The sequence below is a fragment of the Peromyscus maniculatus genome, chromosome 19, assembly GCF_049852395.1.
Source record: "Peromyscus maniculatus bairdii isolate BWxNUB_F1_BW_parent chromosome 19, HU_Pman_BW_mat_3.1, whole genome shotgun sequence".
In the NCBI taxonomy this organism is placed as follows: domain Eukaryota; kingdom Metazoa; phylum Chordata; class Mammalia; order Rodentia; family Cricetidae; genus Peromyscus; species Peromyscus maniculatus.
In genome coordinates this window covers 75799900-75822830 of record NC_134870.1, presented here as the reverse complement: position 1 = coordinate 75822830, position 22931 = coordinate 75799900, and the positions used below count along the sequence as shown (strand labels likewise).

Sequence of the window (22931 nt, the reverse complement as noted above, 5' to 3'; positions counted from 1 at the left end):
ATCTCCACAACCATCTCTGCAACCAATTCAAAATTGTCACATCAGAAAGTCCCATTGGTTCATCATGGCATATCCCTACTCCCTAGCACTCAGCCCGTGACTTTCCCTGCAATTTTGTCTCTTCCAGAATGACACATCAATGGAATTGTCAGTGTGCTGCCTTTTACTTGATTTAATATAATACTTTTGAGAGTCATTGCTATGGTTGAGCCTAACATCACTTAGACTCTTTACTGAGTAGTATTCCATTGTATGGATGTACCAGTATGTTTGTCTATTCTGCTGGTAATAGGTATTTTGGTTGCTCCTACTTGGGAATGATTATAAACTATAAATGTTTAGCACAGGTTTCTAGTTAAACTTGTGTTTTTATTTAATTAGGAAGGGTATTATGGAAAGATATGGCAAGAAGTGACCAAGTTGTTGTCCAAAAATGATTGCACCACTTTGCATTCTCATCAATAATATGTGAAAGTACCAGTGCCCCATGCCTTCCCCAGCACTTAGTGTTATTGGCCTTCTTAAATTCTAGCCAAATCCTAGTCCTTAGGTTGTGTAGCTCGTAATGGGTTTGGTCTGCATTTTCATGGTGACTGCAGATGTCAGTTTCTTTTTTTTAGTGTGCATTATGCATGAAATGCTATAATTTTTAGAGAAGTGCTTCCTGTGAGTTAATACATACTCCCTATGCTGTGGAGCCATATAGGTCCTGAGGCCCTTCCTGTACAAGCTTGCTGATTATTTGAGGATGATTTTTTTACAACCTGATTTCCACCCCAGGTCCCTTTGTGGCAGCCTGTGGAGCACCTTGCTTTCTCCCTTCTCTTCTCTCTTCCCTCCCTCCATTGGGTTTTCTCCATCCGGTTTGTGGGTGAATCAAGACTCTTCTATTGATGAGTGCTGCCTAATGACAAGAGCAGTGCTGTCCTCCAGCTGAGGAGATCGATTAGCAGGTGCAGGTTCCTAGACTGTCTTTTCGAGGCAGCTGGCATTTGATCAGGGACAGGATGTTTTCCTCCACTTTGAGGAACGCTTACTACCTTTTTCTTTTCTTTTCTTTCTTTTTTTTTTTTTTGAGAATTTTATGCATGGTACAGTATGTTTGAGTCCACTCCTCCCCTGCAGCGTCTCCTGCCCTGACCACCACTTTTCCCTCCTAACTTCCATTGCTCTTGAGCTCTCCCTGCTTCCTCTCCGCTGTCTCTAACCCACTAAGACCCTTACCTTGCCTGCACTTATATGCATGGAGGGCCGTGTGTGTGTGTGTGTGTGTGTGTGTGTGTGTGTGTGTGTGTGTGTGTGTCCATATTCATATCCATGTGTGCTAGGGGAAGTACAATACATGTGTAGATATGTAGGCGTACTTTTCTGTCCCACCAACCAGTTCCCAAATAACCACACAGAGACTTATTATTAATTATAAATGCTTAGTCAATGGTTCAGGCTTGTTACTAACTAGCTCTTACATTTTAAATTCACCTGTATTTCTTATCTATGTTCTGCCATGTGGCGGTACCTTTTTTCAACATGGCAAGTTCATCTTGCTTCTCTCAGCATCTCCTCTCAAATCCTCAGACACTGCCCCTCTTCTTCCCAGCATTTTCTCTGCCTCAAAAATACTGTCTAGCCATCTGCTGATCAGTTTTTTATTAACAATGAAAGCAACACATCTTCAAAGTATAAAGGATTATTCTATGGCATTTCCCTTTTGTCTAATTAAAAAGGAAGATTTAACATAATAAAACTATATAATAAAAACAGTTATCTAGAATTACAGTTACAGTATCCAGTCTTTTTGCATTTGGCAAAATTAGAGAAAATATTCCATAATCTATCTTACCTTTGTGAGTCCAAAGTTTTATACCTAATTTACATTTTATCATAACTAAGAAAAACTTCAATTATTTAGTCTTGAACTCCATCAAGGACCCCTGAACAGTGTAATGTTACCTAACAATAAGGACATCTGGCTGCCTGGACAGTTACCCAAAGTTCTTCTGTAACATTGGGGTATCCAGCTTTGGCCTACAGGTCTAGTATATCTGACAGACATTTTTGTGAAGCAGGAATTTTGAAGGACTGTCCTACCTTGTCTTGGCAAAGTTTGGCGGTAGCTTTTTTTTTTTTTTCCCATCCTGCTTGTCCAATTTGGACAGTATACTGTTAGCAGTTTAGGCAAGGGCAGTTTTTTTGCCCTAATGGCTAGATTTTGCCATAAAGAAAGCAAACTTCGTATGGAGATTCTTCAATGCCCATCATCTTCCTTTTTGAAGTAAATTGGTACGGTCAAGAGCAAACATGTCTCACTGTCATGAAAATCCTTAGGTTATTAAACATATTAAATGCCGTATTCTGTAGGTCTTTGAAGTGTTTGAAGACCATCTGTCTATCTAAATATATCTGTTTAACCTTAAAAACATACCTAATATGACTACAAGTTTGATTATTATAGATGACTACTAACCTTTATTTTTAATTAAACATTACATTTTTAAATGAGTTGCATAAGCATAATTCCCCAAACAAGAGTAGAAGTATATATATATATAACATAGCAAAAATAACTTTAAATTTGTGTCAGTAAACCAAAACCCATACCAACGTCAAATATTTTGAGATAAATGGTTGTTGTTCAGATTAAAGTAGATTCAATAATCTACCCCTTTCCTATCCTCCTTATATAGATACATTCATCTCAACAGAAACTTTTTAAAATCCATCTCTCACTAACTGAAAACAGGTTATTTTTTCATTTTTATTAAAATGCATATTAATAGCTGAACCATTCAGCTTACATTGTGCACATAAATTATAAGCACTGATCTTACCTCTTTAAATATTCGTTTTGGCTTGAGTTGGGGCATCCACCAAAACAATTGGGAAGTCACTGGTTTTCTGCACATAAACTCTTCTTCTTTGAAGAGTGGAAATGAGGCTCAAGTTTCCTGTAAATGCAACAATAATGTGCCAGGCCCATCTGCAGCAGCCTCCTGAGACAAAAGCACCCACTTTTATCCTCACTGTCTTGTTCTCCACCATGCTATTCATGGAGCTGTTTGGTAAATGCCAAGGTTGGGGGCATCCATTCGTTCACCACTCTGTTGGCTGCACTGTCTGTTCTCTGTTATAGTATTTCTCACCCCTCCACCCTCTTCTTTTACAAAATGGAAACCTTAAAGTCAAGAACCTTGAGTAACTGTATAAGGTTTCTCAGACTGAAACCAGGGGCTTGGTTTGGGATCTCAATGGGGTATGAACTGCATTAGGATAGATGCGTGTGCTCTGACACATAAGGATCCCATCTACTGCTGTGCACCACAGAATCTACAGACCTAGTGTATTTTCCGCTTGCTCTGTTTCCTCATCTTTATGGGTAGGCATTTCCCATCTTTAAATGTTTAAAGAGTTTAAAAGTGACAAAACAACCAGCCTAGACTTAGCTATTTTTACTGTTCCTGGATTTCCATTCAAATGATCAGAAGCAAATCTTTAGTGCACTCACACTCAGCTAAATATGGTCACTATCAATCCATTTGAGCTCTTATGTTACAATCAGCCCATTTATTTCTAGATTCAAATAGCGTAACTGGCTGCTGTGTTGAGGAAGTAGGGGTATATTCAATATACAAGAGAGTCTATGCTTTCATATCCTGCTTTCATATCCGAACACAAGTTTTTAAGGTAAGATGAGCCCAGTCAATAGCTAATGTTTTCTCTAGACTATTTAGGGATCCCTCTGGTTGCCTAGCCAGTGGCGTGCTTTGTCAGCATTAGCCAGTCGTAGCCGAGTTCTACAGCTGGGGAGGCCTGAGCACACACTCCCAGAACACACACCCAGAAAACAACACACCCAGAACTTGGAAGCCAAGTAGCTGTGGGACACAAACCCATTTCAGGCACTGTTGATTTTTAATGTCATGTATTTGAGAGTTCTAGGGGAAAGTTCAATTGTTCTAATAAAATTGTTATCATATAGTTAGACTGTGAAGTCATCATGTAGCCAATTGGTGATCCTCAGCACCAAATCATCCTTCTGCCTTTGAACAAAGTCTCCGAGCCTGTCACAGGCAGAATAGAGCATCTCTCTTGACTTAGCCCCTTTGAATGAACACCCAAAGGGTAGAAGTGTAGATTTATTCCAGTACTTATGTTATTTTTTTCAGACCCTTCTCTTTCCCTGACCGTGTATGTGTGTGTGTGTGTGTGTGTGTTTGTGTGTGTGTGTGTCAGAGACAGAGACAGAGAGAAGGTTAGAAAGTATTTTGAAGGGAAAAGAAGTAAATATTCCTTAGGAATAATATGCCCCAAATTCAAGCTAATTTATAGCACATCTTGTAGAATATTTAGAATCCTGCTTCAACATATATAAAATTTAAAACCTTGCTAATAAAGCAAAACTTGAATACAATAAGCAGACTTTACTAGAGAACTAAGACCAATGGGTTGAACTAAGTTATAGATGCAGGAATTAACTTGGTATTATTTGTTATATTGGGAAACTTGTTATGCATAGTTAGTGGATGGTATGGTGATCCAGTTACTAGCAGGACAGAAGTGGAGCACGTATTATTCTAGCCAATGGCTGTTAAGTAGACAAAGGGAAAACTAGAACTTTGATGTTAGTCTGCACACTGAAATGAAGAGCTGTTCTTCTAAGTAAAGAGTGACTGCTGGTCACGTGAGGTTTCCTCTCTGCAGCCGTAGTCACAGCAATGTAGGCAACCTTGTGTCATGTGGCAGCTTTGTCAAGCAAGCCTCTGTAGTGGAGATTTTCCTAGGAGGCCTTTCTTCCTGTTTTGTATGTAATTTATGAGAGACTTCTTGGAATTTCTAAAATTATCAGATATCTTAGTGATACTTTCCAAAGCTTGGTTCCTACTAATATATAGCTCAGCACTCTGTGAATTAAGTAAAAGAACTGTTAGATGTGGTGATATTGTGTTCCCCAAAATATTGTGCACCCTAATAAACTTATCTCTGGTCAGAAAACAGAGCAGCCAGTAGATATAGAGGCTAGAAAATGGTGGCACTCACACCTTTAATCCTAGCATTCCAGAGGCAGAAATCTATCTGGATCTCTGTGAGTTCAAAGCCACACTGAAAACAGCCAGGCATGGTGACATGAGCCTTTAATCCCAGGAAGTGATGGCAGAAAGCAGAAAGGTATTTAAGGCATGAGGACAAGGAACTAGAACCTGGTTAAGCTTTTAGGCTTTTGAGTAGCAATTCAGCTGAGACCCATTCAGATGAGAACTCAGAGGCTTCCAGTCTGAGGAACAGGATCAGCTGAGAAATTGGCAAGGTGAGGTGGCTGTGGCTTGTTCTGCTTCTCTGATCTTCCAGTGTTCACCCCAATACCTGGCTCCAGGTTTGTTTTTATTAATAAGACCTTCTAAGATTCGAGCTACGGTTAGATCTCCAGGATAATGCAGACATGCACACACAGTAATCAAATGGACATATATAAAAGCTGAGACATATAGTGTCACTCTCTCTGTTCTGCCCTTTGGCGATTCTGCTTTGCGTTTCTTTCAGCCAGCAAATGAGGAATTAATTCAGCACTGTCACTCTGATTGCCTTGCTACTCCAGGAGAGAACAGTGTTTTGTTCAGCAAAATGCTTGACATCCTATAATAGTGAACAGAAGTGAAGGTAAACAAGAGTATTCCCACAATTTGGAGAACATAATTCCAGGTGTCCCAGACCATCATTTGCTTTTGTTAATGAAGCCAATAATCAAATTGCCTGTCTTTTGATTTTATATAAAATGGGACGTATATGAATAGCCACAGTTCACTGACCATGTGTTATAAACGGCCAGAGCAGCAGTGGTGCCATACTGGCCCCATGGTGGCTTGTCCATCGTGGTAACAGGCCTGCATCCTCTGTGGATGCTCGCCCCATTCCCTGTGGTTCTCAATAGCACCCTCCTCTGAATGATGAATTGTGTGGTCTTTGTAATAGTACAGGAGCCTCCCAGAAATCTAGTCTTGTCTTCCTGGTCTCTTGTTTAGCATCTCAAATTGCTCGTCACTGTCTTTTTGCCTCTTGCTTGTGACCCATGTCTTGACTTCCCAGTCTCCTTGCTTGGTCCCAAGTCTTCAGTTGTTCATGTGTCTCAAGTCTCTTACTCAATCTTGTTCTCTTTCCTCAGCCCCCCACTCATTGTCTGGGTAACCACAGCTCCCAGTTAATTTTTGGCATTGTGTATATAGCCAATTGTTCAGTTTCTCACAAATCCCAGCCTTGCACCAGGCCCAAAGCTGACTAGACACCCCCTCTCTAGCTCTCCCACAGAAAATAAGCATGTGGTACAGGTGGACACTAATATGCAGGCCCTTTGTATAAACCATGGTAAGTCATCCATGGTCTTTTAAAACCCCCACCTAGATTGTTTTCATAAATTTTTATAGTTATGTCTGTTTTGTTTGATATTATAAGCCATGAGCGTGTACTGTTTGAACGCACCTGCTCTAGAAAATGGCATGGGTTTTTTTTGTTGTTGTTGTTGGTTGGGGTTTTTTGGTTTGGTTTTGGTTTGGTTTGTTTGTACTGTCATTACCCCTGAAAACATAAATGATAAATTGGACATTTCTTTGAATTTGTACATAAACCCAAGGCTTCCATGGGTGTGTGACTGAGAATGGAAATATTGACATTCTGTATGTAATACCTAGTCACATGGGCTTTACTGTGTGGTGCCGTCCCTGTGGGAAGCATATCCTGAGTAGGCACTGTTCTTGCTTTCAGAAGAGAGCTAAAAGAATTGTAAGCCCTCGTGCTCCAGGAGATGTAGTCTCATACAGCTTAAACTGGTCTTGAATTTGTTATAGAGTACAGGATGACCTTTAACTCTATACCACCTAGATAGTGAAGAGAGGGAAAGAGGAATCCCAGGAAGGTGACCATGAAAATGGCTGGGTCTGGGGACTAAAGCCACAGCAGGTATGTCTGGGACTACTCCTGACATGATGACCATTAGCTTCTCCCTCCTGCCAGCAGCTTCAGCCCTTGGGGAGCAGACCTTTGTCACATTAGCACATTGCCTTTCCTCTTCTTTCCTGTTATCCTCTACTTCTGCTGCCAGTGGGTCAAAGTTTGACTCCATCTTGCCATACAAGCTGAGTGTCTCAGACAGTACTCAACCTTCTTCTTGTGCCCTATCCTCCAGTACATAGTACCCAGCTTTCCTCCTCCCTTCCCTGTCTAAGGTCATATCACTCCCACTGTGCCCTCTGATCTACCGATAATTATTCAAATGCAGTGGCCTCAGTGTGCCCAGTGTTTGCAGAACAGTCCAGGTTCCTTCTCTTGGGGAGTCTGTATCCTGAGGAGCTGGGGCAGACAGAGCTAAAGGATGAATGAACACAGTAGAGTAAGTGTGATGATCCCTTGAGGAGGTAGGAGGAGAGCTTGTGGAAGGCTGACTTGCCTACAGAACTTGAAGAAGCAGGGGGGCTACAGCGTCCTTAATCCTTTTTTCATTCACCTATGCAGCTGTAAGAACCTCTGAGCTTCACCTCAACCTTCAGTGTATCACTGGAAGGGACCCTGTTGGAATATAGTATATCATTGCACCTGGAATAGTGTTGAAAATGGTGTCCAGACCATGGGCCTGGACATTTCATGCAGATGTCTTGCAGGTGCACAAAGTTCACATTTGGTTTTCTTTTGAGCATCACCTACCAAGTACCTTGTGATGCCCAGAGCTAAAGCTAGGCTCACACACCCTCCCTTGGAGCTCAGGTAAATCCCTTGATTGAAGCTGCCTAGCCTCCTGATCAGGCAGAGCCCATCCTCAAAAGTGTCAGCCCTCAAACTGCCTGTCTGATGGGCTTGGGTACATTCTCTACAATCCCAGCTCCCGCTGCATTAATAGGACAGAAGTATCCCTGGTTTGAGGGCTGTCTATAATATCCCAAAACTGTTTGCCCGGCCTTCTGTAATAGAAGACTCAAGTGCCAAGCATGATGCTTCATTTTCTGGAAGGAAGTTCATTCCCTCTGGGTTCTGTCACATTGGCCCTCTAGAGCCATGTAGAGGACCTCTGTTCTGACCCACCGTCATGTACCAGAACACCTGTTTTCATGTAGTTGTCAAGTCTCCACTTAGTTGTTTCCTCTATACTCTTCTGTTTACCAGTGTTCCTCTTAGAATGTGTAGCTCAGGGCCCAATGTATAACCTGTAGCACACCCTTGTTCTTCCTTCTGAACCTCCTCAGATCTAGTATCCATGCAGCCATGTCACTGTGGTGACCCTCCTGGCAGCTAAGGCTTTGAAATCTCTTTCCCACTCTCTTAATTTTGGCAGTTTTTAAAAACCTTTGATTGTAGGACCTTATGTGTTACACATGAAATTGATTTACATGTGTGACATGCTTCAGATATTAGTCATATGAGTTTGTTCCATATCTACAAACATCACTTGCATTATATACTAATTTCAGGTTATATAAATATAGCTATACTTTACACCCCTTAAAATGTAGCAGAATGCCGGGCGGTGGTGGCGCACGCCTTTAATCCCAGCACTTGGGAGACAGAGCCAGGTGGATCTCTGTGAGTTCGAGGCCAGCCTGGTCTCCAAAGCGAGTTCCAGGAAAGGCGCAAAGCTACACAAAGAAACCCTGTCTCGAAAAACCAAAAAAAAAAAAAAAAAAATGTAGCAGAAGCCTGATACTGGATGCTCTCTATCCACACGTCAAGCATAGTAATGAATATCATGCCTGGACCCTCTCATTTGCTCTTCAAGACCTTTAGTATTACTGTCCGCATTTTATGCATTGAGACCCCTCAAGATTTTAAAGTTCAGAAAATTATCTGGAGCTATGTAATGTCTGAGGATTTGCTAACTTTCAAATTAACAGGTTACGCTGCCACAGTCTCTGGATGCCAACATAAGGCATGAGGTGCCCAGGTTAGAGATTACCGTCTCAGTCATAGCCAGAGCAATGGCCGGATAGTCAGCATCTGCCCCAGTTTCCCAAGCCACAGTCTACTGAGGCTGCCATGAAGAGGTGGTGACCCTTGAACATGGTGGGCTGTAGTATGGCATGTAGTGTAGGGAGCCTGTGTCTTTCCCCATAAACAGTATGGTTATCTTTCTTTGTTCAAAAGTGTTTTCAAGAGTGTTCAGTGTCTTGACTATAATGAATAACCAGTTTCCCTCTTTTTTGGAGAAAAATACCATTTTTTCCCCAGCCAGATTCTAGAAAAAAGCATGAGAAGACAGTGTGAATAAAGGCACTGGTCTTTCTCTTGGCTCACAGAGTGTGCAGAGATGCAAGGGGCCTGCAGAGCCTCATTCCAGGTACAGTGGGGAGCTGGAGCCAGAACACTGACACCACTGCTTGGGCTTTTCCTGTTGGCTTGAAGATATTTTTGAGATTATTTGCCCTTTGCCTATCATTTCTTATCATTCCTTTGAGGTAGAACTGAGTAATTGCTAGGTATGGAGCTGTCATGGCAGGTAGCAGGATCCCCAAACTCTGAAAGTTCTCTGTACAGCACACTATGCAAAAGATTCTGAGTGATAGCTCACTTTCAAGTTAAAGGAATGTGAAGCTGAGGAAGACTTAAATATTCTTACGTTCAGATTTTAGTACTATCTTCATAGACCCCAGATCCTTCCATGGTGATGATAAGTGTGTGACACCATGCAAGTGTCAGGCGTATTCTTCCACGCACGAGTAGGAAATTCTAGATGTCAGCATGCTAATGGTTTCAGTGTGTGCACTCACCTTTTCTCCCTCTGACTCTAAGATCTCAGGATGGGCAGTGATGTGGTTTGTTTTCCAGCAGGTAGTTAGGTGGAATGATGGCCGCAGTCCACAGGAGTTGTTGGAGCTCTGGGGTGGTGGAAGACAGGCACTGATACACTGAGCCATGGAGGTGTTTAAGCTGCGCCAGCTCCCTATTACCCTGCCCTTTAAAAACTGTACAGGTAGTGGAGAGTCTACAAGTATGGTTTAAGCTCTGTCAGGACTTTGGTTCACCAGCCTGCTGCAGAGCAGCTGTCTTTGGGGTGCAGAGGCTGTTTTCCCGTCTGATGCCCATACCTTCACCTGGCCTCTGACACACTTGCACCTTTAGACCTCTGTGTGGGAAGTAGGAGGAGCAGTGTGAAAGCAGCATACCTAACCAGTCCCATGGTATGGCTGTGTGTGCTGGTGTGCCCTGACAATGTTTTTGTGTATACTTGATTCTATGCATGCACTACATGTATGTCTTATGGAAAATGAAGGATTGATGCCTCTGTGGCATCCTGTAATGAAATCATAGGGTGTTGGGTATTGTCTTGTGCTTTGGGGTTGTATGTTAAATCCTTCACTGCCTTTGCCTCTGTGGAATACTGGTGCTAGAGAACACATTGCCTGCCCGTCTGTGAACACCCCACGCCTTGTAAGTGTTCTTGTGAGTGAAAAGGCAAACACCTGTTTAGCAAAGCTTTTGAACACCTTCAGGAACTTAACAATAGTTTTAAGAAAGTAGTTTTCACATTTATTTCCACCTTTGGCAGTCCGTGGATTGGTGTAGCCCTGTGTGTAGCCCAGGCCCCACGCTCTATACTCACTACATTTGATGGTTTGCTTTAGTTAAATATACATATACTTAGACCCTTGCTGCTGCCAGAACAGACCATCACCTCCTGACCCTTCAGTTGCCGCACCTGCTTGCAGGCATGTGGCCAGCATCCTGTAGAGTCTCAGACAGGCACACATGCACCAAGTGCCCTGAGTCCCTGTTTACATGGAGTGTTTTAGTGTACTTTCTAGGCTCCCTTCTGAATCTTCCTTGCCCCTCAGAATCCAGGCAGGTGTGTGGAGGAGGGACTGGCGCTCATTACTGTGTCTACAAACCTTTGCCCTGGAGCACCAGCTACTTGGCCATTGGAATTATAAGTTAGGTTTTTGTTGTTGTTGTTTTGGGTTTTTTGTTTTGTTTTGTTTTTAAGACAGGGTTTCTCTGTGTAGTTTTGGTGCCTGTCCTGGATCTCGCTCTATAGACCAGGCTGGCCTCAAACTCACAGATATCTTCCTGACTCTGCCTCCTGAGTGCTGGGATTAAAGGGGTGCGCCGCCGCCGCCGCCGCCGCCGCCACCACCACCACCACCACCACCACCACCACCCGGCTATAAGTTAGTTTTTATTTGTTCTTGTCATTTCAGAGTTTAAACTTCATTTGAACTTTTTAAATCAACTTCAAATTTTATTATCCCATGTGTATATTAATCTTTAGGGCCCAGAGCACAGATATGTTATGATTTTTAAATAGGAAAGAAGCATAGAAGGTTTTTGAAAGACTGAGTGAAGATTTCAGTGTCCACTGGTTGAAAAGGAAACATTAAATTTCCCTGTTGGCTATGGCAACACCTACTTATGCCAGTGTATGCAGGAGGCCAGAGGAACAACGTGAGTTTCACCCAAGCTGAACCGTAACACTGAGCTGCCCCTCACCCACGTGGGTTGATGCCCTCTATCCATTTCTCCTCACTGTTTCCAACATGGGCATCTTTCTTTGGTGCCCCACCCACAATGCCCAGCCTCTTCTGCTGCTGCTTCAACAGTCTTGCAGACTGAGATGTCTTCCCTGTGTTGAGATCAAACTTTGCAGGACTGTGCCCCACAAGACACTTCAGTTCCCTTACCCAGCCAGACCAAGAGAAAAAGAGCCATGTGCCAAGACCATATGACTCACTTTAAGATGTAGGGAAGAAGCTCCATTGTCTTAAGTATATACAAGCAGCTGCTGTCATTTGGCTAGGAGCAGATGTTCGACCTCCAAGAGCTTTGCAGATAATTAAAATACTAACAGTTAGTGTTTTACCCCAGCTGTAGGTTCTGTTTACTGTAAATTTGATTTTAATGGTGCCTCTGTGCTGTTGCTGGGAAGCAGTTTGCTTTTTACCTTCATACAAAAGTGTCTGCAATGAAGACAAATGTATGCTTCCTCTCATTTCCTCAGGAAAGATAGCACGATACTATACTGTGGAGGAGATAGGGGCTCAACTAGGAAAGTGAATGTCATCTCCTCATAGGGCTTGCCAGGAAACAAAGGGGAAACCAGCTGAATCTGCTTTGTTAGGCCTCTAAAGTCGGCCTTGTGAGAGGCGTGCCCTCCAGCGACACTGACTAAGCTTCGTATTTACATAATTTTAAGGTATGTATAATGTGTACAACTTTTGAAAAATAGGTCTTGTCTCCTGATGTTGTGTTATCTGTACTGGGCATTTATAAACTGTCAGAGGACATTTTGGAAAAGGTCATTGGGCTTCTTAATTTCCTGATTCCATAAAGCAGAAAAGAATGCCTGTACTAGTTAAGTGAAGTCGAACCCAGGCAGGCGTACGTGAGAAGATAGGTGCTGTCCACCTGAAGAGCTTGCTTCAGGAAGCACACCCCCCACCCCCCACCCCCCCACCCCCCGCCCCACTGCAGGGCTGGCAGTCTCCAGCCCTTCTTCAGGCCTCTAGCTTCCTTAGAGGAAGAGGGGAAAGCTGAAAATCCTCCTGTTCTCAGCTTCTGGCAAGAACGCTGACCCAGGTGATGGTGTGCAGGAGTGAGCAAGCCTTGGTCCCCAGCAGAGTATGTTCCCAGGGAGGCTACACTGGAAGGAGATGTGAGGACGCCCAACCCAGACTGGACTTCTGGCCCCATGCACCCAAAGCCATGACTAGAACGTGAGAGGTACCCTGTGCAGGTGCAAGCCTAGACTTCCTCATTACCTCTCTCTCTCCTATGCTGATACCTGCCTGCCCCCCCACCCCAACACACACTAACTACCTCTCTTGGTTTGTCCAAATGGATTTGAGACATTTGAGCATGCTGCTGGTAAATCACCTGGCTGTTTTTAAGAAGTGCTCTTCATGAGTCAGTGACAAGACCAGAGCCTTTTACAGTCTAACTTTAAAGTGCCATTCCATCACTGTGTGAAACTTGATGACACTATTTCTGTCACTTGAGTGGAATTTCCAAAGTTATATAGTTGGCATCTCATGATGCATTGCTGCAGCTCATAGGAGTCTGCTCAGCAGAGAAACAGTTAACCACTGCCTCCCCGCCGCCCCCTCAAACCCTGGCAGGATAACCTTAAAGGACGTGTTCCCACCTCACTGAGTGAGATTTGTGTGCCCAGATCCCATTACTGCCAGATCTTCATGCATGAAAATGATAATATATACCTAAGGGTCTGATATAACACAGAATTTCTCTAAAGGTAAAACATTGTCTTTTACTCTTTGTCACTCTTCAGTGCCCATGGAAATACCTGGGCCCACAGAGGCTATTCTTGGTAAAGTTAGAAACCCGAACAAGTATATATTTCCAACCTGAGATAAAATTTATTCTTCATTTCTTTTCTAGATATCTTAGAATTCTTCTCAGAGGTCTTCCATAATCATCTCTGTCACTGCGAGCACAAAGCACAACACTGGTGGTACTTAAGAAAAAGAAATTAAAACATGTGGTGTCTAGATGATGTCCTGGTTCATTGTGGGTACCAAAACTTGCATGGTGCATCTGCAGAGTTTGTATGTTTGACCTTACATCTGAAGAGCTTCTTGGTGGCTGGACATCAGCTAATTTTTTACAGGATAATAATTTCTTTTGTCTCTTGTGAAGCAGAACCTTCATCAAATTGGGGCAGAATAATGATTTCCACTGCAGTTTTTCAAGGTGTACCTGCGTGTGGTTAACTGGTGTCTGGTGTAATTCTGAATAGTTTGCCAAGATGCCCTTTAATCATTGCTGTGGTGCATTTAACTCATGCCTAGGTGAGCCACATCACTGAGGCTTTCCTTAGGTTCAGAATAACCAAGCCTGTGCTCTGAGACAAGCATTATATTATATTATGATGGTTCCATTTAACAAGTGCATAAACAGCTAAAAGTAATTCTTCATTTTGTGTCTCAAATATCCAGCCTATTTCTGTTTTCTCTGAATTTTATTAACACTGGCCAGAATGTGCTTTTCTAACTCTTGGGGTAATGGGCATGAGATACTGACCAACTTGTATTCTCAAAAGAAAAAACAAAGTTATGCCTTATTTACTGTTACACAAGGCCAGGAGATTTCTCCCACCCCCATCGTTGTTATTATTCCAGACACCTCCTCTTTTTTTAATCCCAGACAAGCCCTGCACAGCACTGGACTGGGGGTTTCTGACAAGAACTGAGGGCATCCGTATGTATGTGTGGTGTGAGAAGCTGTGCAGAGCCAAGGAACCCCTCCCCGTGTGGGCTGGACCGGGTTGCTTAGAAAGCTCTCACTCTTTAAAGCAGGTTGGAAGCGGGCACCCCGCACGATGCCAGGGATTGTTGCTGTCTTTAAGATGAATAAATTACGGAGCAATTATCGACATTGACTTGACTGGCTAAACTATTGCTGACTGCTATTGTGAGAATAATGTATTCCCTGCTTTAAACTTCTAAAAGGTTATATTTCACTGAATTTTAATTTGTCATTTTTCCTGCTTTCACTTGAGAAACTTATAAGCTTTTGTGACATTAAAATATGGCTCTAATTTATTAGCATAATCTGTTAATATTGTTTCATTTTAATAGACATTAAGTATGATTTTTTAACATTCTTTTTAAAATTACATCTTTAAATGGAAGTCAGGAAAAATTATACATGGCTTAAGAATCACAATGTCATGTGTGCCCCAAATTTTTATATGAAAAGTATTATTTTTTGGATAGTTTTATATTGAAGGTGCTTTAATTATGACAGTGAAGCAGCCCAGCATTTTCAGGGTTTAGTGGCTTAACCACAACAGAAACTCTAAACACAGAATCTGCAGCGTACCCCAGCACTGTATAAACATTAGTCCTGTTGAAGGGAGGTTCCATGTGTGAAATAAATGCTGGCTCATAGCTGCAGAGCGGTTTACATAGGATATTAACACCGCTCTCGCAGGCGTTAGGCATCTCACCCCACGACATGTCTTTTTAATGCCATCTTTATCTGCTACACGATGCATGAAATCTACTTTCAGTTTTAGAACCGCCAACAACCTTTGACCCCTTTAGTGCAGACACAATGTGACCTTTCTATTGTCATCAGCCTTCATTCTCCTGAAAATTCTATGAATTTTTATTACAAGTTTTTTTTTAAACCAAGCTGAGGCTTCCACAAATTACTTGCCACAGATGAGATGAAGTTGTTGAAGTGGTGTTAGATAAGTTTTACAGCCAGCATGTGTGCTGAGAGGAGCCCAAGCCTGTGTCCTACAATGTCATAGACCAGTAACTGCTGAGCCTACTATTGGATAAATACATCATTTTATGGAACATTGATTGTTCTATAAACCCAATGGAGTATTATGCTCTATGATCAAACCATTTAGATTGTGTGTAGAGCACAGAAAATGCCATATTCAGGATGGCACTAAAAGTGCCATTTGTGTATTTTATGGATGTCATTACAGGGGAAACTTCTCTCTGTAGGCCCTGTTTACTGCAAAATTTTTTAGTCTGTAATGACATTTTTCATTCACAACGTATGCCTTCAAGAGAGGGGGCCCTTGTTTTATTTGTTTCATTTGAGTTTACTGCACAAATTCTGTACATTTTAATTAAATGTAAGCTTAACAAAAGCATGCGGTATTTATTCTGGGGTGGGGGGTGACAGTAACCGTAGAACAGCTCGCACACAATGGAAGGGGTCAGGTACTCAGCAGCCCCCCAGCTGCCCACAGCCTGACAGGGAGGGAGCAGGCCCTAGCATGGTTTGGGGAGGCACTGCCCTGCACAGCTTGCCTATCTGCCGCAGAGTGGTATTGTCTCCATCTCCTGAGCCTTTCCTTCCTGGAGGCTTGGCCCTTTCATTGCTGTGTCCTAGTGCAACAAGGCTTAACCCAAAATCACTTCCTTGAAAACAGCCCCCCCCGGGGGGGGGGAGGGAGTAAAGTCTACCTTTATTACCAGCTCAGTTGGTAACCCTTCCACACATTTAGACATGAGCAGCATCTCACAATAAAGGGGCTTCATAACCATGAACAGGGAGGGCTGCCTTTTAATTCCATTCCCAACTTCTGCACATGACTATGTTGCCCTATTGGAAACAGGTCCACAGACTAAGTATAGGCCCTCTGATATTGTCAACCCTCTGAAATCCAACAATGTCTTTTAATAACAAGTACAGCAAAAATGCTGGCCAGGCATCCACAGGCCAGATCTGCACGCTCACTGGAGCAACAGCAATAACTGGGCCATCCAGGATGAAACCTGAACAGTGCCCTGTCCACCAGTGCCACTCCATGAGGCCATTTGCACTGGCAAGTTTCACAGTCCATATTCACTAGAAAGAGCATGTGTGCCCAGTACATTCTTGATCCTAACCCAGTTAGAATCTAAAGTTACGGTAGAGATTCACATTCGTTTAAATGACACTTGAACTTCTACATCGCTCCACATTAATTCATTATGGTTGAAATGGAAGAATCTTCAATGGGTGAATCTTTTTCAATCTGATTGAGGCTGTTACATTTTATAGGTGCTATTTTTCAAAGCAGTACTGACAGCACTCGAAGTTATTAAATTGCTGAATCAAAAGACGGACCTGCACTCACATTTATGAACTATGATGGACTAGCTGGGGGCCGTGCTACCGGAGGTTAAGATGTTGGTGGCATTAAGCTTCATCACAGACCAAACTGACAGCAGTATTTACCACACAGTTTACTTTAATGATCTGGAAGTAGCTTAACTCATTTCTGGATTCAAATGAACTGAACATGTAGTTCAGATTTCATAATTATCAGTGCTGCAAGGGATTCAGAGGATTGTTCTGCGTTTCTTTCAGTCGCCCGGTGAGGAGTGGGATTGCTGAGGCTCAGGCAAGTGACCTCTCTTGCCACCTAAAAAGAGGATGTTGTTTATTTCCCCCAACTTGGTTTCTCCTGATTTTTAATGTAATGGCAGTATTCCCTTCTTTTGTAATTATTGGGGCAGGGCAAGTTGAATGAAACAGTCTCTTTATGTCATTTCCTATTTATCCTCTGAATTACACTGTGTATGACCTTGAAATTAAAATGAGCAGAAACAAATCAAAATCGCAGTTTAGGAAGGCAAGCAAAATACTGCGTGCTGAGCTGAAAAGTTAGAGCTCAGTTATGAAGTTGCATGCATACCAGAAGAGAGCCTGACAGACCCAGGTGATAAGGCTGGAGGACTCAGTGGATGACAGATAGACTGATGAGGAGCCAGGCCTACCCAAACCCAGGCACAGATGCAGTCAAGTGTGTGGCACTCCTTCAAAGATGGAGTCAGTCTGACGTCGCAGAGAAGACAACTGAGGACAGGTAAAGTTGAAAGGACAGCATGCCCGCATGTGGAGCCATGCAGACCTGATTGAGCTGTTTCTGGAGGATCCTGGGCTTTTGTCCTCTCACTTACCAGCCAGACTCTTAGGTCCACAGAGCAAAGCACTGGTCCAGGCAAACGAGAGCTGTTTCTTTTTTGAAAAGTAGAAAGATTAGGTGGTACCAGGAGCTCACAACCACAAGCAGGTTCCTAAGCGAGCCCTTCAGACTCCTGTAGGGAGGTACTCCACATCCCCAGGTAAAAACCTGGGACACCACCTTGGCCTGCAGGCCTGCAGCTACTATCCAGAGTATCTGCCAATTAAGGCCCATCAGGAAGCAGCCTGACTTAGTGGTCCAGCTTGTGCTCCGTTCTCAATAGGGGAGTGAGCGAGAGAAACAAGGATACACTTCAGGTTCAGCGGTCATTGACATCCAGGACCAAGGGGAGAAGTTTGGTTGAGTTAAGATACCGAGATCCAGCATTTCCTACTGCACCAGCCGGAACAACATCACTGACACATATCCTGTAGCTACCAATAGCACAAAGAAGGACCTTTGGGGAGTGGAGCTGGTCTAGTTGATGCCTGTCTTTTCTTGAGCTAAGATTTCATGACTTCCTAACCCTTCTAAGGCCCACAGCATAGAGAGTTTTCCAACAAAGACCAAAAATAACATTTAGCAGCTAGTAAATACTTCCAAATCCAGGACCACTGTCCTGTAGTCTGGGAATTGGCCTAGGTGTGGCCTCTTGGCAGACAGGACCAGCAGCTTCTGCCATAAACTCAAATGCTATCCTGACCCAAAGGCCCTGTTGGGTGCTTGCACCCCGGGTTAACCTGGTCTTGAAAGAAAAGCTTTCTTGTAGTGCACCACCAAGGCAGTTAGCAAAACTTCTGTCTTTAGGGCATGGCAGTCATAGCTAATGAGCTGCAAGTCTTAATCCCTCCCTCCCCCTTGGTAAGGATAAAGCACATAGTTTAAAAAGAAAAGAACTGAACGTGTCAATGAGAGTGTAAGATGTCTCACATGCGCTGCGTTGACACAGGGAATGTGAGCACAGATGTGAGGAGGTCATGTCTTGTTTGGGAGGGGAGGGGACAATAAAACCATTTTAAACTGATAGAAAAGCTAGGGTTTAGAGACAACAGGAACTCTAATTAGAACCATTCTCTACTTTATGAAAACGAAGCATACAGTTTCCATCATTGCTTACCCTGTTGAGTTACGGACTTCTAGAGGAGGTCATGAAGGTGCACAAGTGTGCATGCACCTCCCGTCCATCCTTGCTGTAGGCCTCCAAGGCCATCCACTCTCTCTGGCCTCCTCTGCTCTCATCTGGGCTGCTGTTGTGAGATGGGCTCAGAGGTCTCTCTCCTAAGCCAGGCCAGTCCTGTCAGGGCTCAGACACCCTGACTTCCTGGGCAAGCAGCTCACCCGCAGACTTGTGGCCCTCCCAGGACAGGCTGGGTGAGTGGCAGGCAGGAGCCCGCACCCTCTGTGTCTGCCCTGTTGATAGCATCCTCAGACCAGGCAGTTGCCAGGGTCCCCCTCCAGCTTCTCCCCTGTACTTCCCTCCTGTCTCTCCTCATCCACAGAGCAGGGCAGCCCTCCTGTCCTTTGTCACCATCTCACACATCCCACGGGTCTTACTGCCTTCAGGGTCACAGTGTCCTCACGAAAAGTCATTTGTGGTTGACGTGGAAAAGCGTGCACTCCGTTGCCCGTGTGTCGCAGCTCCTTTTTCTGTCTAAAAGCATCCAGCGGGTTTCTGTGCACAGACGCCAGAGGTGGGATGGGTGAGCATGCCGAGGAGTCTCTGCTCACATCCTCCTGGACCTCCCTCTGCCTGGCCCTCCCTCCGGGCAGCTCCCTGTCCCAGGCCATTGTTCTCTAGCAGCCTGAGTGTGTGGTTTCTGCATCTCTTCAGTCTTGCTTGTCCCCTTCCAGTGTCTGAGCAGACACAGCTTTGATGATTGTGTATCTCCTTTAACACATGGGGACCTAACTGAACGGGTGCAATGAGCTGTTCACTGGGCTGCCAGAGCCTTCTTTCAGGCCTGCTCAGGGAGACCTTCTTCCAGACTCCAAGTGCCCAGGCCTTCTGCTAGTATTCCTGTGCCCCGGACCTGGCACAGTGTCCATACTGCTCAACAGAGCCGCACTGGACTACCTCTCACTTTGGTTCAGTAAATATTTTTTGCTATGAACTCTTACAACTGCATTTATTAGTGACATTTTTTTAATTTAATGTGTAAAGCTTTCATTATCCTTATTGATTAAACAAATACCTGTACTTGATATTTGGACCTTAAGAAAAGGTTTTCCTTTGGATTAAAAGATCCTCCTGCTGGCTCCCAGCTGGCCCCCTTACTGTCCTTGCTGTTGGAGGTGAGAAGAACCATGTGCAGCAGTTTTCTCACTGCTGTGACAGTGGGTGACAAGAAGCAGCTTAAAAGAGATGCCGTCCATCGTGGCAGGACAGCACAGTGGGCGCAGGGCCTGCCGCAGCCGGGCACACTGCAGCCGCAGTCCGGAAACTGCAGTGGGTGCAGGGCCTGCAGCAGCCAGGCACACTGCAGCTGCAGTCCAGAAACTGCAGTGGGTGCAGGGCCTACAGCAGCTGGGCACACTGCAGCCGCAGTCTGGAAACTGCAATGGGTGCAGGTGCTCCGTTCCTGGCCCCTTCTCCCTCAGTCCAGGCCTCCAGCCCATGGCTAGTGCCTCCTGCAGCTAAGGTGGGTCTTCCACCTCAGGTAGTAACTCCTCACAGACATGCCCAGAGGCTCGCCTCATTCAGATAATCCCTCGGAGGCATGTCTAGAGGTTCAGGTAATCGGAGGTGCTGTCAGGTTGCCAGTATTAACCATCACACTGAAGGAGCCGTCTGCATTCCACCCCAGGACCCCTACACACCAACACTACAGCAAAGAATCAGCTTTGGACAGATGTCACATGAGTATGGAAAGGAGTGTCTCTCATAACACCCCTGTTAGGTATACACATGAATGAGCAGCCTCCTGGTACTTCTAGTGGGGACTCCTTGGCCTCTGCAGGGAGGGCCACACGCACTTTGCTGAGGCTGCAGAGCAGCCGCAGATGAGCTTCAGATGGAATCCTGAAGTCCTCTTTCCACACTAACTGGTCCCTGTCTCCCACAGGCATCGTGTCCAAGTCCTATGAGTGCCGCCTGAAAGGACAAGGAGCCACCTTTGTGGAGACAGATAGCCCCTTCACTGCAGCCACGCTGGCAGAGGAATCACCTGTCAAGGAGAAGTCCCTGAGAAGCAGCAAGAGGCAGGCTTCACCCCCTGAGCAGGTCCAGCAGGTCATCATCATCCAAGGCTATGATGGGGAGTTTGCCCTGGATGCCTCTGTGGAAGAGACTGCTGCGGCCACACTGCAGACCCTGGCAATGGCTGGCCAGGTGGCCAGGGTGGTTCACATTACAGAACACGGGCAGGTCATTACCACAAGTCAGAATGGGTCGAATGTGGGCAGTGTGGTACCTGGACCCATCCTCCCGGAGCAGCTGGCGGATGGAGCCACCCAGGTGGTTGTCATGGGGGGCTCTGTGGAAAGTCACAGTGTGGATGAGGCCCTTAGTCCAGGCGGGGCTGTGATCCAGCAGGTTACCAAGCAGGAGCTCTTAAGTCTGTCTGAGGCTGGAGTGCCTCCATCTGACCCCTCCTCAGCCTTAGATGCACTACTCTGTGCTGTCACTGAGTTGGGCGAGGTGGAAAACAGGGCAGGGCCTGAGGAAAAGGGCAGGCCCGGCCACAAGGATGTGCTGATCCAGCTGCCCAGCCAGGAAGCAGCCCATGCTCATCCCAGCACAGAGGCCCCAGAGACTCAGTTGTTCCAAGATGGTCAGGAGAGTCCAGCAGCCATGGAAGTACTGACGCAGGTAGTCCGGCCCTCAGCCATCATCACGTCTCAGGAACGAGCCCAGGTGGCCTTCAAGAAGATGGTTCAGGGGGTCCTCCAGTTTGCTGTCTGCGACACAGCTGCAGCCAGTCAGCTGATGAAAGATGGCGTCACCCAGGTCATTGTGAATGAGGAGGGTGCTGTCCACATGGTAGCCGGAGAAGGCTCCCAGTTCATCATGCAGGAAGCTGAGACCCATGGCCTGCGGGTACCGGCTGAGCACGTGGACCTGGTAGAGTCAGAAGGGGAGATCTCACAGATCATTGTCACAGAAGAGCTGGTCCAAGCCATGGTCCGAGAATCCAGCAGCAACTTCCCTGAAGGTGCCACCCACTACATTGTAACAGAGTTGCCTCCCGGAGTACAGGAGGACGCAGGTGTTTACTCCCACACTGTGATTGAGACAGCCGGCTCTCCAGAGATGCTGCAGGCTGGGGCTGTGCTCGGCAGTGCTGAGGCTGTGGGCACAAGCAGCACTGAGCAGTTGACCAGCATGGTCATCTATACCCAGGATGGCTCCCCGGCAGCCACAGTGATCCAGAGCCAAAGAGAAAACAGTGAGCTCCAAGAAGCATGAGGCAGGCCTCCATGCTGGGCACAGTGCAGTGTGCAAAGATCTCCTCGGGCCCGTACAGAGGCCGCTGAGCTTTGCCGGTCACGCTTACTTCAGAGGTGTGCTGAACAGGCCCTTCAGGCAGGGGTAACATTGGCCACTGAAAAGGCCCCAGAGGAGAGCACAGAGCCACGCCTACACCTAGGTTGCCCAGCAGCCTAAGAAGAGTGGGTGGGTAGGATGGACCCTGTGCCATAGAGCTGGTCACTGGGCCCTCTGCTCATGGCCTTGCCCCTCAAACACCACTGTGGTGAGAAGCAGTTTTCCCTGGTTTTTCTCCCATACAAGTTCCCTGTTTAGCCATCTAGAGAAAAAGATGATGTCCCTGATGGGAACTAGGAAACGTTTCTAGCCTCAGACCATCTGCATGGGCCGCTGCTCATGCAGCTCATCTCCTTCCATAGTCGATTAAAAATCGGAGCTACAAAGACTACGTCTTGAAGCAGTGAACACCTTGTTTTTTACTGTTATTAAGCTTAAGAGAATGGTGTTCCCAGACCAAAGGAAGCCTGTTAGTTCATTTTATGTATAAATTTCCCTTCTGAAAATATTTTAGGTGTTTCCTTTGCCATGGCCATTCTGCACAAGAGAAATCTTTCATCTGTGGTTTGAGAAAAGTCTTGAAATTTTTACTGAGTTAAAATCCACCTTGGTTAAGACAATTGATTGTCATCCTGAATTCATTTCATACCATAACGTCTGTACATGAAATGTCTACTGTGGAAAATATCACTCGTTGCTTTTTATAACAGATATCTGTTTGTGCGGGTATCTTTTCTCCAGGACTTACCTGTGACTGTCTGGGAGCGGGAAGGCTGACGTTGAACAGTGCAGTAGAAGCCCACCCTGGCCCTGCCTCCCAGCACTGCCTCCTCCACGGTGGGGTCACTGCAAGTGCCGGCTGCGGCCTTATGTTCTGCTCAGTTTTCTTGATTCCATTGCTCTTTTTTTTTTTTCTTCTTCAAAATTGTAAAATAACCCCTTTCCTCAGAGGCAAAATTGTTTTTGTTGTTTTCTTTGAAATAAAATTATAGCATTAAACTAAGGGTGATGACGTCCTCTGAGTGGTGAGCCAGCCAAGGCTGTGCC

The 22931-nt window shown here is 45.1% G+C and overlaps 1 protein-coding gene across 2 annotated transcripts in view; it reads left to right on the top strand.

Annotated features, from left to right (window-relative positions):
• The window catches only part of Znf407 (zinc finger protein 407), a 413369-nt gene extending 390481 nt beyond the window's left edge, over positions 1 to 22888 (top strand). For both annotated transcript variants that reach the window (XR_013046214.1, XM_042264352.2), the window contains exon 9: positions 20464 to 22888. Coding sequence is in view for 1 of the 2 variants with exons in the window: in XM_042264352.2 (XP_042120286.2) it covers positions 20464 to 21806 (1343 nt within the window). In the remaining variant the exon portion in view is untranslated. The remainder of the gene's footprint in view (positions 1 to 20463) is intronic.
• Positions 22889 to 22931: the final 43 nt, after the last annotated feature.